The sequence below is a fragment of the Pleurodeles waltl genome, chromosome 10, assembly GCF_031143425.1.
Source record: "Pleurodeles waltl isolate 20211129_DDA chromosome 10, aPleWal1.hap1.20221129, whole genome shotgun sequence".
NCBI classification, from domain to species: domain Eukaryota; kingdom Metazoa; phylum Chordata; class Amphibia; order Caudata; family Salamandridae; genus Pleurodeles; species Pleurodeles waltl.
In genome coordinates this window covers 639,022,422-639,038,393 of record NC_090449.1, presented here as the reverse complement: position 1 = coordinate 639,038,393, position 15,972 = coordinate 639,022,422, and the positions used below count along the sequence as shown (strand labels likewise).

Here is a 15,972-nt window from a genome sequence, read left to right as displayed (position 1 = left end):
CTCCCTGGGGTCAGAGAACTCACACTCCACCTGGTGTTGGCGTAACTCTGGAAAATAAGGACTAAACATATGCTCTCCAGCAATTACATCACTCAGCCCCTTACATGAATTAAACAAAGTACCCTTCACCCAACCATCCAGTGACTCTGCTTTGAAAAAGCACCCCACATCCTCCTCCTGAGAATGGTGAGACAGTACCTGACTGTCCCTGACACTCAACCCACACTCTTCTAGGATGTCTTCACACTCCATTACCAGTACTTCCACCTGGGGGGAACCCCTCTCCCTGTCACTCTCACCTAGAGTCAGTAGAGTGTACCTCCCACCAGTAAGAATATGACTCCCCATGCCAGTTCCCCAATCCACCTCATGGACCCTGTGCATCACTGGAGCTACCTCATACCCCTGAACCTCCTAGCGTGTGTTAACTCCCTCCTTCAAGTAGGGCACCACATCTCTGGGCATGTGCACTTCTTCAGCAGCACTGGATATGAAATTGTTGCTGCCACCATTCCAGCTGGACTCAGCCCTTCTGACTGTCAGCTCTTCCAGTTTTAGCTCATAAGCCAAAATTATCCTTTTTATCTCTAAGTCTCTTTTCCACTCGTCGAACTCCCTTTGCATCCTCAACTTTTCTGCCTCCAACCGGCGAGCCCTTTCTGCCTGTCTGTCCTGCACATCTTTAGGAGTCAGACCCTTAGAGGACCTACTGCTACCACTCCTGGAGACCCTCCCACCAGGTGTAACAGGTACCTCTACTACACCACTGTGTAGACTCTGCACTTCCCCATCCATATCTTTTGTGTGCCCCCCAGCTTCCTTGGCTGTCACCCAGGCCCTCAATGCCTCTTGCAGCTCCCCCTTCTTGGTGGAGCTCTTAACGGGACAGGCAAGATCTTCATAAAACTGTTTCAATTGAGCAACTGAGTACTTCTTCAGTTTCCCTAATTCAAACACAGCTCCAGCTGTTGCATCTCCAGATTGAGACATGATGGCAACAAGTGCAAAGTTCCAACGGCAGAAAACAAGTTCCCAATGAAGTGAAAAGAATCAGTCAAGGGATCAGCAAAATCATGGAAGTAGAACAAAAAGGAGTCCTTAAGAGAAAAATGAAATATCACCAAACAAGTAGTATGTGGTCACGTAGTGGTCTGAGATCAAAACAGTAGTGTACACTTAATCACTGTATGTCAAGTACAAATACAAGTCCAAATCCAAACCGCTGACCACCAATGTTAGAAATGGGGTCTTTGGTTGACAGTCAAGATACCCAAGCAAGGACCCTCACTCTAGTCAGGGTAAAAGAGAATCACCCTCAGCTAACCCCTGCTTACCCCCTTGTTAGCTTGGCAGAGCTGTAGGCTTAACTTCAGAGTGCTAGGTATAAAGTATTTGTACCAACACACACAGTAACTTAATGAAAACACTACAAAATGACACAACACCAGTTTAGAAAAATACAAAATATTTATCTAAGCAAAACAAGACCAAAACGACGAAAATCCGACATACACAAGTCAAGTTATACATTTTTAAAGATTAAATTAAAAAATAACGCTTAGAAACACAAAATGCTTCGATGAGGTGTTAACACGGTGTGGTGACGGAGTCGTTCCCAACTAGCCGACACCAGGGGCGCCGGACATGAAGTCCCGTAGACCACCAAGTACAGTACCTTTGGTGAAGAGTGAAAACAAGTCGATGTGCGAAGTCAGGGATCATGGCGTCTCTGCGAAACGTTGAATCTGCGCACTCCGAGCGGCGTTGGTCACGACGTGGTGCGGCGACTTTCACGGAGTCGCGGACTTCAGCGGGGCTCCAGCGGTGTCGGGCCTGCCAAGATTGTCGCGTTCCAGCAAAGGTCACGGCGTCGGGTGCAGGCGGTGTCACCAGATTCAGCAGCGGCGTCAGTCCGAAGTTGTCCGAAGTCGATTTCCTTGGATTTCCACCAGCTTTCCTTTCAAGGGCCCAGGGACTGGATAGGGCACCACTTGTCAGAGCAGGAGTCTCTCCAGAGACTCCAGGTGCTGGCAGAGAGAAGTCTTTGCTGTCCCTGAGACTTCAAACAACAGGAGGCAAGCTCTAAATCAAGCCCTTGGAGATTTCTTCACAAGATGGAAGGCACACAAAGTCCAGTCTTTGCCCTCTTACTCTGGCAGAAGCAGCAAATACAGGATAGCTCCACAAAGCACAGTCGCAGGCAGGGCAGCACTTATCCTCAGCTCTTCAGCTCTTCTCCAGGCAGAGGCTTCTCTTGTTACCAGAAGTGTTCCTAAAGTCTGTGGTTTTGGGTGCCCTTCTTATACCCAATTTCTCCTTTGAAGTAGGTCTACTTCAAAGTAAAGTCTCTTCTGAATGTGAAATCCTGCCTTGCCCAGGCCAGGCCCCAGACACTCACCAGGGGGTCGGAGACTGCATTGTGTGAGTACAGGCACAGCCTCTCAGGTGTAAGTGATCACTCTTCCCCTCCCTCCTAGCACAGATGGCTCATTAGGATATGAAGGCTACACCCCAGCTCCCTTTGTGTTACTGTCTAGTGTGAGGTGCAACCAGCCCAACTGTCAAACTGACCCAGACAGGGAATCCACAAACAGGCAGAGTCACAGAAATGGTATAAGCAAGAAAATGCTCACTTTCTAAAAGTGACATTTTCAAACGCACAATCTTAAAATCAACTTTACTAAAAGATGTATTTTTAAATTATGAGCTCAGAGACCCCAAACTCCACATGTCCATCCGCTCCCAAAGGGAATCTACACTTTAATCAGATTTAAAGGTAGCCCCCATGTTAACCTATGAGAGGGACAGGCCATGCAGCAGTGAAAAACTAATTTAGCAATATTTCACTGTCAGGACATATAAACACATGACGACGTGTCCTACCTTAACCATACACTGCACCCTGCCATTGGGGCTACCTAGGGCCTACCTTAGGGGTGTCTGACATGTAAGAAAAGGGAAGGTTTAGGCCTGGCAAGTGGGTACACTTGCCAAGTCGAATTTACAGTTAAAACTGCACACACAGACAATGCAGTGGCAGGTCGGGGACATGATTACAGAGCTACTTATGTGGGTGGCACAACCAGTGCTGCAGGCCCACTAGTAGCATTTGATTTATAGGCCCTGGGCACCTCTAGTGCCCTGTACGAGGGACTTACTAATAAATCAAATATGCCAATCATGGATATGCCAATTATATACAATTTACACAGAGAGCATATGGACTTTAGCACTGGTTAGCAGTGGTAAAGTGCTCAGAGTTCAAAAGCCAACAGCAACAGGTCAGAAAAAATAGGAGGCAAAAAGAGTGGGGATGACCCTGCATAAGCAAAAATGTCCAAAACTAGTCCATAGCTTCATGGGATGTTTAAGGTGTGAAACCCCACAATGTGTCAGGTTTTTTACTGTGAGGAAAGAATGAAAGATAAAACAGTGAGCTGTGATGTAAATGGGAGAGAGAGACACAGAGATACCCATCTGGCTGAATTTCAAAATGTGAAACTATATACCCTAGAATCAGTAGTACCTTAATTGGCTAAATTGTGTGATCATAGGGAAATATTGTATTTCACAGAGCCTCCTTTTTAATTATAATCACATATGAGCAACCTTTCATGTACTTGAGTTCTGGATGCACGCTATGCAAGCACTTCTTATATGTGATTTAGTAGACCGTCATTTTCCTCCATCTATAATAAGAATGGAGGCCACATTTAGGGTTTACATGACTACTGATTTACCTCTTAGATCACTAATGGCATTGTTGATGGGAGCCAAGCCATGAATGTTTCTAAAAAGTATCCCTTTTAATAAATGTCTGTCTTTACACTTAGATAAATGTCCTTATGTTTAAGAAATACACTTTGCTGGGTTTACTTTATGTTTGTTGTACAATATACATGCCAAACAATTTTATGGCTCGACTGGTGCACAGATTCTTAGAGCCAAGCCTAACTCATGGCTCGGCTCTGGCTCTGCTTGCCCTGTTACTCTTCCTGTGCGCTCTCCTCTATTTGAGACTTGGGCTTAGTACATGGGACCATCAATCACTTGATAAAATGATCTGTAAAAGGCGAGGACTAGAAACATGGAGCCCTGCCTACATGCACTGGTTTGACAACTCTACTATCAAGGCTTCTTACAGTAGAGACGTGAAAGAGTGCATGCAGATAAAATAGATTTAAAATAGGTAATCAAAGGGTGGGGAGTCCAGGACGTTGTGACGAAAGTTATCAGTTTCTAGAGAGAATTACATGGCCCAGGTGTGACAGGCAGGAGTGTAGCTTCAGCAGGGAAGGTGAGGGTGTGACACCTCTCAAATGCATTCTTGGATTGGTAGGTATGCCTGGGGGTCCTGATTTGATTCTGCTATGTGTGTGTGTTTGTTTTCTTGTAGTTCTCATTACACTAACACGTTTTAAATTCAATTTTGGATCAGGATCTTAAAATATATAGAGAACGGTCTGTCAAAAAAGTGATAAATCTGAAACCATGGAAGTACTTCTTGGATGGGTGAAAATATACTACTTTCTGGAATTCACAAACATTGGTAGTAAGTAGGAAGCTTGGAAAGCTGCAACAGTCTAAAATTTCCAGATAATCAAATACCCAAAAGTTTATGGGATGAATGCTTGCAATAGACTAACCAGTGACAATCACTTGGGGTAGAATTTCAACACATTGTTATTCGGCTAGCATGCCACTGTAGAGAAAGGCAAACCTCCAGCAAATCAGAATATACCCTACTCCTCATTGAAATGGCTCATCCCAAACCTTGATCATCTCACCCTTCCACCATGCAGTTCACTGCTTTTTAGCTGGGAAATATGGGATTCACACCCCTGAATCTCACTAAGCTAGGCCCTTGGAGGAAACTTGAGGTGCATGAGAAGAACAGCAGCTCACATGTGCAGGAATTCATGCTTCTTATTTACCTATTTTATATGTTGTTCTGGCTTCTACATAATCTATGATTGTACACTGCAGTATTCATGGTCATTGGTGTGCAATGATTTTACTATTATTCTTTGGTACACACTTGCCTAGATCCCTGTTATTTGAAATTGTCTTTTTTCATTTGATTCCAGAAACTGAAACCCAGGTAGATTTTATTTTTAGTTGTCTAAAAGGCATCCATTTAACTCTCAGACACCTTGCTTCATACTGAAGGCTTCATTGGCACAAAACACTTGGGGGAAAGAGTTTAAGAGAGAAACTATTCATGTAATTAAAATCATTATCTTAGAAAATGAAAAAAATGAATGTTGAATTATATCACACAACCCTTTCAATTTACATATTTATTTCTCGAACTACAAATTAATTTTCTCAGTACTACAAATGCAATCTTAAAAAATGCTACCCATGATTAATGTGTAATCAGAGGTGTAAATATTACTTAATAAACTTCTCATTTATAAAAACATACAACAAAATAGTTGAAAAAACACTATTAAAACACCAACAAACCGAACAATAGCTTCACCAATGTTAAAGTTACTATTTGTATCCTAAGTGCATTAGAAAAATAAATCCACAGCAAGTACAATTCTTTCAGAACAAAAGACCTAACAAATATTCATATGCCCTTTGAATAGTTCTTATTTCAGGTTCCAAGTCTATTTTTCCTAGGATAGTTCTTCCCTGCGGCTAACGCAAAAGGGCAAAAAAGCAATAAAAAAGCTAAGCCATGTGTGCAACATCTTTCACACTGACAAAGGAAAAGTCTCCTCTAAGGGCTTTAATTGCAACATTTCTTATAGACTTCACGTTGATGCCTCGCAAATAGCTCTTACATTTTGGACCGAAATAATATACCAACTGCTAGACCTAACAGCCTTAGGGTGGTCTTCCCTCACCTTTTGGCCTGCCTACCCCCATTTTCTGATCTTGTTTTTCGCTGGTTTTAGGACTCTGTGCACTTTACCACTGCTGTCCAGTGATAAAGTGCTTGTGCTCGCTCCCCTAAACACAGTAACATTGGCTCCTACCTAATTGGCATATTTAATTTACCTACATGGCCCTAGTACAGTGCACTATAAGTGCCCAGGGCCTGTAAAGTAAATGCTACTAATGGGCCTGCAGCACTGATTGTGCCACCCACATAAGTAGCCGCTAAGCCCTGTCTCACGCCTGCTATTGCAATGCACTTAAAACTACTTGCCAAGCCTTAAACACCCCTTTTATTACATGTAAGTCACCCCTAAGTTAGGCCCTAGGTAGCTCATAAGGCAGGGTGCTGTGTAAGTAAAAGGCAGGACATATACATGAAAGTTTTACATGTCAGGGTAGTAAAAAACTTGCAAAGTTGTTTTCCACTATTTTGAAGCCTGCTCCTCTCATAGGTCAGCATTGGAAATTCCTTTATACTTTTAAGTGGTTATTTCTGATTTGAAAGGAGTAGCATTGTCATGTTTGGTATGGTTGGAATGGCATTGGGAAATTGTGCTTACTGGTGAAGTTGGTTTCAACATTACTGTTTTAGAAATGCCACTTTTAGAAAGGAGGCATTTCTCTGCACTTACTGCTCTCTGTGCCTTACAGCCTGTCTCCAGTCCACATCTGCGCTGTCCAGGTTGTCAGCTCCCCTTGTGCATTCCATCCAGACAGTCATAAACACAGGACACTCAGCTGCATCTGCATTCTTCTGCATACTGATGGGTCTTCCTGGGCAGAAAGGGTGGAAGGGCTCTCACTTACACTTCAACCGCTAGTGGCCTGACCTCACACAAAGGGCTGATAACCCCCCCACAGATCTCCTGGCAGACAGGACTAGATTGAAAGGGGAACTGATGCACTTCAAAACCACTATTTGAAGTCTCCTTCACTTCCAAGGCACATTTGGGTATATATAGTGGATCTGGGACTCCCTCAAATCAGACACTTTTGGACCTGCACCTGGACTCTGTCAGAAGGACTGCTGTGCTGCCCCAAGGACTCATCTGGATTGCTTTTCTGGAATGACTGCTCTCCTTCTTGTTGCTCTGCTGCGTGCTGCTCCCTGACTCTGATGGAAAGTATTTGCCTTCCCCCACAAGTGATCTCCAAGGGCTTGGACTGAGCTTGCCTCTTGTTAAGAAGTCTCAATGCCATCAACATCAAAGACTTCACCCACGTGAGAGAAAATACACTGAGCCAGAAAATCAACACATTGCCTGCAGAATCGACACTGTGCCTGTCTCACAGCTGAAAAATCTCCACAGCGCCTCCTAAATTGACGCAGCACCTGATTCATCATCACAGTGTGTTTTGGATTTTCCACGCATCGTCCCTGGGCATCGAAAAATGACGCACCGCAGTAGTAAGTCAAAGCTGTGCACTCAGAAACCGACACATCACCTTGCCCACAAGTAAAGAATTGTTGCATCACCTCTGCCCCACCGGAAAAATCAATGCATCGCTTTACTTACCAACTCATCACCTACTCTGTGGCCCTCTGTATCGTTATTTTTGACGCATCCCAGGTACTTTGTGCTAAAAAGATACCGCTTTTGATTCCTATAGATTAAGACGCGTCTAAACCTTTAAAAAGTGACATCATAATTTGTGCGTATTGGATTTTTGTAGTTTTGGTCTTATTTTATTCAAATAAATGTTATCTATTGATTCTAAACTGGTGTGGAGTACTTTTTGTGGTGTTTTCACTGTGCTACTGTATGGGTTATTGCACAAATACGTTACACATTGCCTTCTAAGTTAAGCATGCCTGCTCTGTGCCAAGCTACCCGAGGGTGAGTACAGGATAATTTAGGTTGTGTTGTGACTTACCCTGACTAGAATTGTGGTCCCTACTTGGAGAGGGTGCATACCTCTGCCAACTAGAGACACCAACCATATAGTCAGTTATACCCATTGATTTTTATAAAATATACTTATAAAAAGTCAACGTCTTTTTACATGCCATAAAGGTTTTATTTGCCATATTCGATATTATAGTAGCCAAATATCCTTGTTGATTTAAACTACAAATTGTTCACTTATCTTCTGGTAGTCAAAGCTCACAAGGGAAAAACAATCCATGTAATGAAAATCATAATTTCAGAAAACGAAAATTAAATTAAAGAATATCACATTATAGAAGAGTTCCATTCATGTATCATTGGCTGTGGATGATGTGCTCGTAAAAGACAGACAGCAGTAGCACCAGAATCTGTATAATGAAGAGAAACACACACTGCTGATGCTTTATGAAGCCCCTCAGTCATATGCACATATTCACATTAACGTTTTTGGTTTACAATACGCAGGGAGGACCAAATCATGCAGTAGTGTTGACTAAGTTATGCGTCAAGAAAAGTCAAATAATGCAGAATATTGCGGTCATTTTGTGGCATTTCACCGTTCTGTAATTTTTGCATGTGCTAACAGGTGTTAATACTGCCTTGGCAAAGTTTTAACCTCATTAGTGTCGGCTTAACAATTACAATCAGCAATTGAAAGGTAGAGAATGTTTCTTTGCGCTCACTGTTCTAAAACAGCAAGAAGAGAGGGATCCTATAAATATATTGCAGTTTGGGGGACATTGGACGATTTCATCTATTTTGACAGGTTTAACAGGCCAATCCTTAAACGCCGTTCAGTCCTGGCTGAGCACAAACTGGCTGACATTAGGCAGGGAAGTAGGAGGGATTTTTTTTATCACAAACGAGGGGGCAGCCACTTCAGTTTCTTTCTCCTGGCTACCCTCAATCAGCATTGAACCAAGCCCAATGAATGCTTTGATTAATATTGTTACCCATTTAAGCGCATATTTCCTAAGTGATTAGTTCATGCAATTAGAATTTCATACTGTGACAGTCACTATCGGTTGCCATGATTCACAACAGAAGGATTCATCTACAATAACTTGTTTCTTATACACTAAGTATGTAGCTTTGCAATCTGTAAGCACTACAAAATTAAAAGTCTTACAACTCAATCTAGTAGTACTCAATTTTTCAACTTCAGTGGGAAATGTTGGCCTTTCCTGGATTTGGAAGATCATGCAAGTCACACACAGATGGCAACAAAAAGTGCTTAACTGAATCAGACATAGGAATGAACCATGCTAATTCAATTAATAGCGATGCTCCAAAAATCTAAATAAGTAGGCTTCAGCTGGGGCAAAAAGAATTAGTTGGCAGGTTCTTGGTATTGAAACCAAAAGAACATGTGATATCTGATTTACGGCTCGAAAGGTGGTACCAAATTATGAATAGGAACTAAATTAGTGATCCACGTAGTTACAGTTCTCTTTCTATTAAGAATACGATGAATTGTATCTAGAGAAAGGAACACATTGTAACTGCTGATCCATTGGTTTTGGAAAAAAACTGTGGCGGACAACAACTATCTGGAAGATGTTCTCATGTAAGGAGAGGGCAGGATCTCTTTGATGCAGTTGGTGGTTGTCTAAAATGTTCCCGCTGTTCTTTGCAGCCTGTCCTCTGCACACCTGGTCTGTTCAATGAAGCGACCTGACCAGCACAACGTGCACCCTATTTCGATGTAACTTGGAGTATTATGAAAGCACTATTTCTTTTACCTTGAAATTCTGAAAACTACACATAAGTGTGTAAGCCCTAATTTTCAGATCCTCTTCCAATAATGAGATATTGACTTCTAGAATAAGTCTTAAATCTACTACGTACTTGATTACAAATGTACCGTGTGTATTAATGTATCAAGAAGGTAATTTATATTTTGTGTCAATGTAAAGCATGTTTCATAAAACCCAAACAGGTAAAATCCTTCAATAGAGATATATGATGACACACTTACTTTAAAATAGGATAGGAGATTTTTAGAATCACTCCCAAGTTTATGTAAATATGGGTAATGAAAATTGTCTTACCTGTGATGAGAACATGGTAATGTGGTAGAACTTCCCTCGTCCTGCTTGGGGGATGGCACGCACAAAGAAAAACTTCCTTCCATCTTTTGAGAATATCGGCTCTTCATTCTGGAAAAAAAAAATTGTGAATTAAAGTTTAAGATTTATTAATGATGTGTGTACCAGCTAAATCTAAATGTGAGTTCACTTTTAACACAGGGATGAAATATGGACAGAGGAGGAGTTTAAATGGATACATTCAAGAAAGCTAAAGTCTAGTTTTTAAAAGGCTCAAACACAAAACACACCTTGACAAAAATGTATATATGGTAGCAATAAGGTCTAATCAAATCAAATAATAGGGTTTTCTCAATAGTCGTTACGCTGCGTGAAAAAAGTTTGACAAATGTTTTTATTTATTTTTTCCAACATCAGTATTAATACTTTTCAAAATGTCCAATTAAATTCGAGCAAATCACTGACTGGCCAATCGGGGTGTATTTAAAATCTGTGGAACAATATTCATGATCATAAGAGGAACTTGTAAAGTGCACTGCCATCAAAAATGACATCCTGATGCCGAGAACATAGACCTTACTATAGCATTATAGTCCATTGTTGTCGTATTTACTGTTTGTTAATGGCCTTGAACCCGAGTTTTAGACCTGAAGTAAATGTGAGGGTTTATAGCGAGTGAGGGAGCCTATATCAGGACGGCCATGAACATAAAATGATTAAAAGCATTATGTACAAAAAAAGCATCTGGCATTGTGATTGTAGTCAATATTTATATACCTTGTGGTGGACTTTGTTATGGTTGCCATTGGCATTATGGTTTATTACAGGCTAAGTGTGCACAATGCATTTCTTGTTTCAATGATTTATTGTAGAAGGCATGGCAGCAGGCACATATGATGGTATTATTATCATGTGATGTAACCTATGTCACATACTATAATTGGAGCAACCAGATTCTTGCAATAATGTCATGGTAACTTACAACATCACTGACAACGCTACAGTCTGTTTTGTTTGTGTGACTATCCTGCTCGACAGGATCTCATAATGTTATTCCCAAATATCATCGTACGGACAGGTCCTGAACCCTGCTCCCCTGCTGCCAGTGCTGTTTGCTGCCTCAGCCCCCTGTTTTGCTGTGTCTTTCACCAGTTTGTCTGCCTGATATGCCCATTGTCTGCTTGTGTCTCTGTCTGAGCTGTAATCCTTGTTGTGCCCTTTTTCTGCCCATTCCTCTCAGTTTTTCTCTGTCCTGGTCATTGTGCCCATTGTCTGCTTGTGTCTCTATCTGTATTGCAATCCTTGTTGGTCCCTTTCTTTCTAGCCCTTTCACTCTGTATTTTCTGCCCTGCTCTTGCACCCCCAGCCCCGCCTCCATTTCCCACCATTCTCCCCGATTTTCTGCTCCCTTGCACGCCCGCCTCCCACTGATTCCCACCCTCCTTAGGGGCTACTTAATGGCGGTTGCTGCACAACCGCGCAGTGGGTGTGCACAGCAGGCATGCCGCCAGTGCTCTGAAAGCAGGCCAAAGGCAAGCCCGTCTGCACTTGTCCAAGCCTGGACCACTCCCAACGCCAGGAACCCTGGCCCTTCCACCATCCACTACCCCGCAGCCGAATTCGGGGACCCAGCCCCAAAGAACAACCACAACAACTGCTGCACTGCCTCCGTCAGGAACACAAACAGATAATTCACAGTCTACCACTGCCACTTTACCTGCTCACTGGCAACCCACAACAACCCATCACAGCCGCCTGCAAATCCAGGGAATCAACTGCACTGCATATTGATCAATGCAGATCCCTCTGCAAGCACACTCAGAATTATGGGACACCATAAACACCCTCATTCCCGGACCTTGCATTCATCACTGAAACATGGCTCATGCCCGTATCAGACCACGACCTAGAGTATGCCCTCCCAGAAGGCTATAAAGTGATATATAAAGACCACATGAACAGGCATGGAGGAGGAGTTGCCATCATGCACCAAGACAACATCTCATGTACCACGATCGAAGACAAGATGTCCCACCTCAAGGAACACCTCAACTTTCTCATCAGAATCAATGCCACTGGTGGATCAATGCCCCACTGCTTTGTGCAGTGAAGAAAAGGGAAAAATAAAATGATAATCACACAATGTCATTATCATTTTATTTTTCCTTTGGGAGCCAGGTTTGGGTGGGGTGGGGCTGGACTGGAGGGGAGTGGTAAGTGCCCCACTCTGGTTTCTGCAAAGACATTGCAGATATTATCGCCCCACTGGCCATCAACTCAACAGACTACATATTCCTTGGAAATCTCAACTTTCACCTGGATGAGCCCCTCGACTGCAACACCGTCAACCTCCTGAACAACCTCAGCTATACAGGACTCAGACAACTGGACATCACCGCCAACCACACCGCTGGCCACATCCTCTACCCCATCTTTACAGCCAGCATCAAAATCACCTTCTCCCACACCTCTGAACTCACCTGGACCGACCACCACCTGGTACATTTTCCATCGGCTATGAGCCCGAACCCACTACCACCGCCCCGTCACACCCCATCAGCACACCACTTAAGGTCCCTCCTCGACTGAGGAGAGAAAGCAGCTTTTATACTAATCGACCTCTCCACTGCACTCAAGACCATCTGCCACTACACCCTACACCCTCACCGCAAGACTACACCACATCCATGCCTTCATCACTGGAAGCACCCAGAGAGTTTGTTTCCCTCCATATAAGTGGGAGCCAAAAGGCATGATCTGCGGAGCCCCACAGGGTTCCTCCCTTGTCCCCACCGTATTCAACACCTACGTGACTCCACTGACAGAGATCATGCACTCCTACGACCTCAACATCATCTCATATGCTGACGACACTCAGCTTGTACTCTCGCTCACTGTAGGACACGCCACTTCCAGGGAACACACCCCCTCCAGAGAAAGTTTCAGCGAAGCCTCCACATAGCGGACTGGATGCAAGACCACTGTCTCAAGCTAAACAAAGAAAAAACTGAGGTTATCATCTTTGGGAACAACCCCTCTCACTGGGGCAACTCATGGTGGTCTCCACTCTTGGACAACCCCTGCCCCTGTCGGAACACGCTGTTGCACCACCCTGCAGCCACCAACTCTGCATGCTCCTCAAGATTTTCAAATGGATCCCTGCCGAATCCAGAAAGGCCTTAAACCAAACCACGCTCACCAGCAGACTGGACTGCGGTAACGCCCTACACCTGGGACTCCTGCTCAACTCCCCCACATACTTCAGACCATACAAAACTCATCAGCTAGACTCTTCCTAGACTTATCCAAAAGAACCCACATTACCCCCCCACCCCCACCTCAGGGAACTTCACTGGCTACCCGTATGCAAGAGATGTAAATTCAAGGCCCTCACCATCGCCTTCAAAGCCCTCCACCTCATCAGACCCAACCTCTTCAACCACAGGCTCTCATTCCACCAGCCCACAAGAGAGCTCCACCCAACCTACATTGCAGCCAAGAATTGTAACATACTACCCACCCACCTACGAACCACACCCACCCTCTCTGAATTTAGGAAGAAGCCTAAGACATGGGTCTTTGAGAAATAACTGTGTTCTATGTGTATTTGAGTGTGCAAATAAGGGAGCAATGTGGACTCCCAAATTCTGTTCAAGCAATCTCCCCCAAGAGATTTAGGGGCATATTTATACTCTGTTTGCGCTGGAATTGCGTCGTTTTTTTTTACGCAATTCCGACGCAAAACTAACTCCATATTTATACTTTGGCGTTAGACGCGTCTAGCGCCAAAGTCCATGGAGTTTGCGTCATTTTTTAGCGTGGACACCTACTTTGCGTTAATGAGATGCAAGGTAGGCGTTCCCGTCTGAAAAATTGACTCCGAGGCATGTGTGCCGTATTTACACTCCTGGGCAAAATTCACGCCTGGGAGTGGGCGGGTCAAAAAAAATGACGTACAGCCGCTTTTGCGCAGTTTTTTAGCGCCTGGTCAGGGCAGGCGTTAAGGGACCTGTGGGCTCGGAAGGAGCCCAGAGGTGCCCTCCCATGCCCCCAGGGACACCCCCTGTCACCCTTGCCCAACCCAGGAGGACACCCAAGGCTGGAGGGACCCATCCCAGGGACATTAAGGTAAGTTCCGGTAAGTATTTTTGTAAAAATAATTTGTGGCATAGGGGGGCCTAATTTGTGCCCCCCTACATGCCACTATGCCCAATGACCATGCCCAGGGGACATAAGTCCCCTGGGCATGGCCATTGGGCAAGGGGGCATGACTCCTGTCTTTGCTAAGACAGGAGTCATTTCTATGGGGGTTGGGAGTCGAAAAAATGGAGCAAATCGGGTTGAGGCGAAAAATTTGCCTCAGCCTGACTTGCCCCATTTTTTGGCGCCGAAGCTCCATATCCCCCTACACCGGCGCTGCCTGGTGTACTTCGTTTTTTTCCACGCACTCCAGGCAGCGCCGGCGGCTAACGCCGGCTCACGTCATTGATTAAATACGGCGCCCGCATGGCGCTTCAAAATGGCGTTAGCCGGCGCTAATTTTTTTGACGCAAAACTGCGTTAGCGCAGTTGTGCGTCAAAAAGTATAAATATGGCCCTTAATGCATTCCAACATTAGAGTTCGGCTCCTTCTTTATCAAGGAAAGGGCATTGGCTAAAAAAATGTACAATTAGGGTTCCCGAAACAGAGAACAAATTAGACAGACGTGAAACAGGTACTGCATGTCTGTCTTATTGTTTTGTTAGTGGAGCGCACTGCCGGGATATTTTGATTTATGGGGTGGCAATCTGCTAAGTCGCTGTGATTTGTAGAAACCGATGTATGGGCAACCAAATCACTGCCTCACTGAAGCATCGGGTTTTGCCTAACCCTTCCCACATGAACCTATGATAATGCTGCCTAAAAGTAATCATGCTGTTCATTCTATTAAAATAGGTTTAGTTCATTAGTAGGTGGTATAATGAAGCAGAACTATGTATCATATAAATACTGCAAGCTGGCAAGGAGTTTTGTGGTTATTCAGAGGCATAAGGCAATAGGCAGAGTGCTTTTAGATGTACTTAAACTCAGAGGTGACCTGCAATAATATTTTAATCTACAGTTGGAGGTCCATTCAATAATCCACATATTACCTGGGCCTTTTTATGATCCAGGCTCCAAGAGAGTACTCTAGATGTCCTAACCACAATGTGAAATTTTACTTTACATTATGGGACTTGTAGTTAGAAAAAAAAATGTGTTTGCTTAAAAATAAGGGTCTGCCTAAGTGAGGTCATGGCTGGCAAAACGTGAGGTCATAGCTGGAAAAATCTTCAGGCCTCCCAAAATAGTCAAAGGTATCTAAAAAGATGGTGCTGCCCCCAATACAAGGGCTTTAGAATGTGTGGGACTGGATTTTACCACAACCACTTTTTCTGCCTCCAAAATCTCCTATGTTGGAAATGCAGCAACAGAGACAGCGGGCGGAAGTGCCCGTGATTGGCCTTTCGCTTGGAAGCGTGGAGTGCATGCCCATTTTGAAATGGTGTTGCAGATGGTGAGGTTGCGATGAGGGAATAGAGGAGTCTTAAAACCAAGAAGCAGCAGGAAATATGAGTGAGAAACATGGAAACATGACAACTCTCTTTTGACAAGTTATTACAAGCAATGTCAGTGCAATGTTCTTATTACAGACGCTTTCTGACACCACAGCACATCAGTAATAGGAAAAATGATTCCAAGCATTTTAAAGGAAATTATACTCACCCATTTATGATAATGGCATTCAAACATTGGAATATCCACATTTATAAATGGTATTTTAATTATCAAATATTCAGTATTTTATCTATTATCACTATGTTTTATTCACCTTGCAGACTGAACACAGAATGTCCTGCATTTGTGTAAGATCCTTTACCATTTACCAGTTGCAAAGACTTTTACAATCCATGATCAGCAGCTCGAGGGTAAATTGAGTCAAGTTGCCTCGAGAGAGATGAGCACTAATAACCTGTTTGCCCTTGTTTTAGAACATTACAATAGTTAATCTAATATTGTTCAAATGTTTGAGGTGCTTAATAAAGCCCCAGATTGTTTTTCCCCCTGTGTTCAATCCATTTGTGTTAAGCCATGGTAAGTACACATTGGGAACCTTCCAACA

The 15,972-nt window shown here is 43.6% G+C and overlaps 1 protein-coding gene across 3 annotated transcripts in view; it reads right to left on the bottom strand.

Annotated features, from left to right (window-relative positions):
- DPP6 (dipeptidyl peptidase like 6) overlaps positions 1-15,972 on the bottom strand; it is a 1,951,083-nt gene that overhangs the window by 290,879 nt on the left and 1,644,232 nt on the right. For all 3 annotated transcript variants that reach the window (XM_069211130.1, XM_069211129.1, XM_069211131.1), the window contains exon 13: positions 9,833-9,940. In XM_069211130.1, the coding sequence (XP_069067231.1) occupies positions 9,833-9,940 (108 nt within the window). The remainder of the gene's footprint in view (positions 1-9,832; positions 9,941-15,972) is intronic.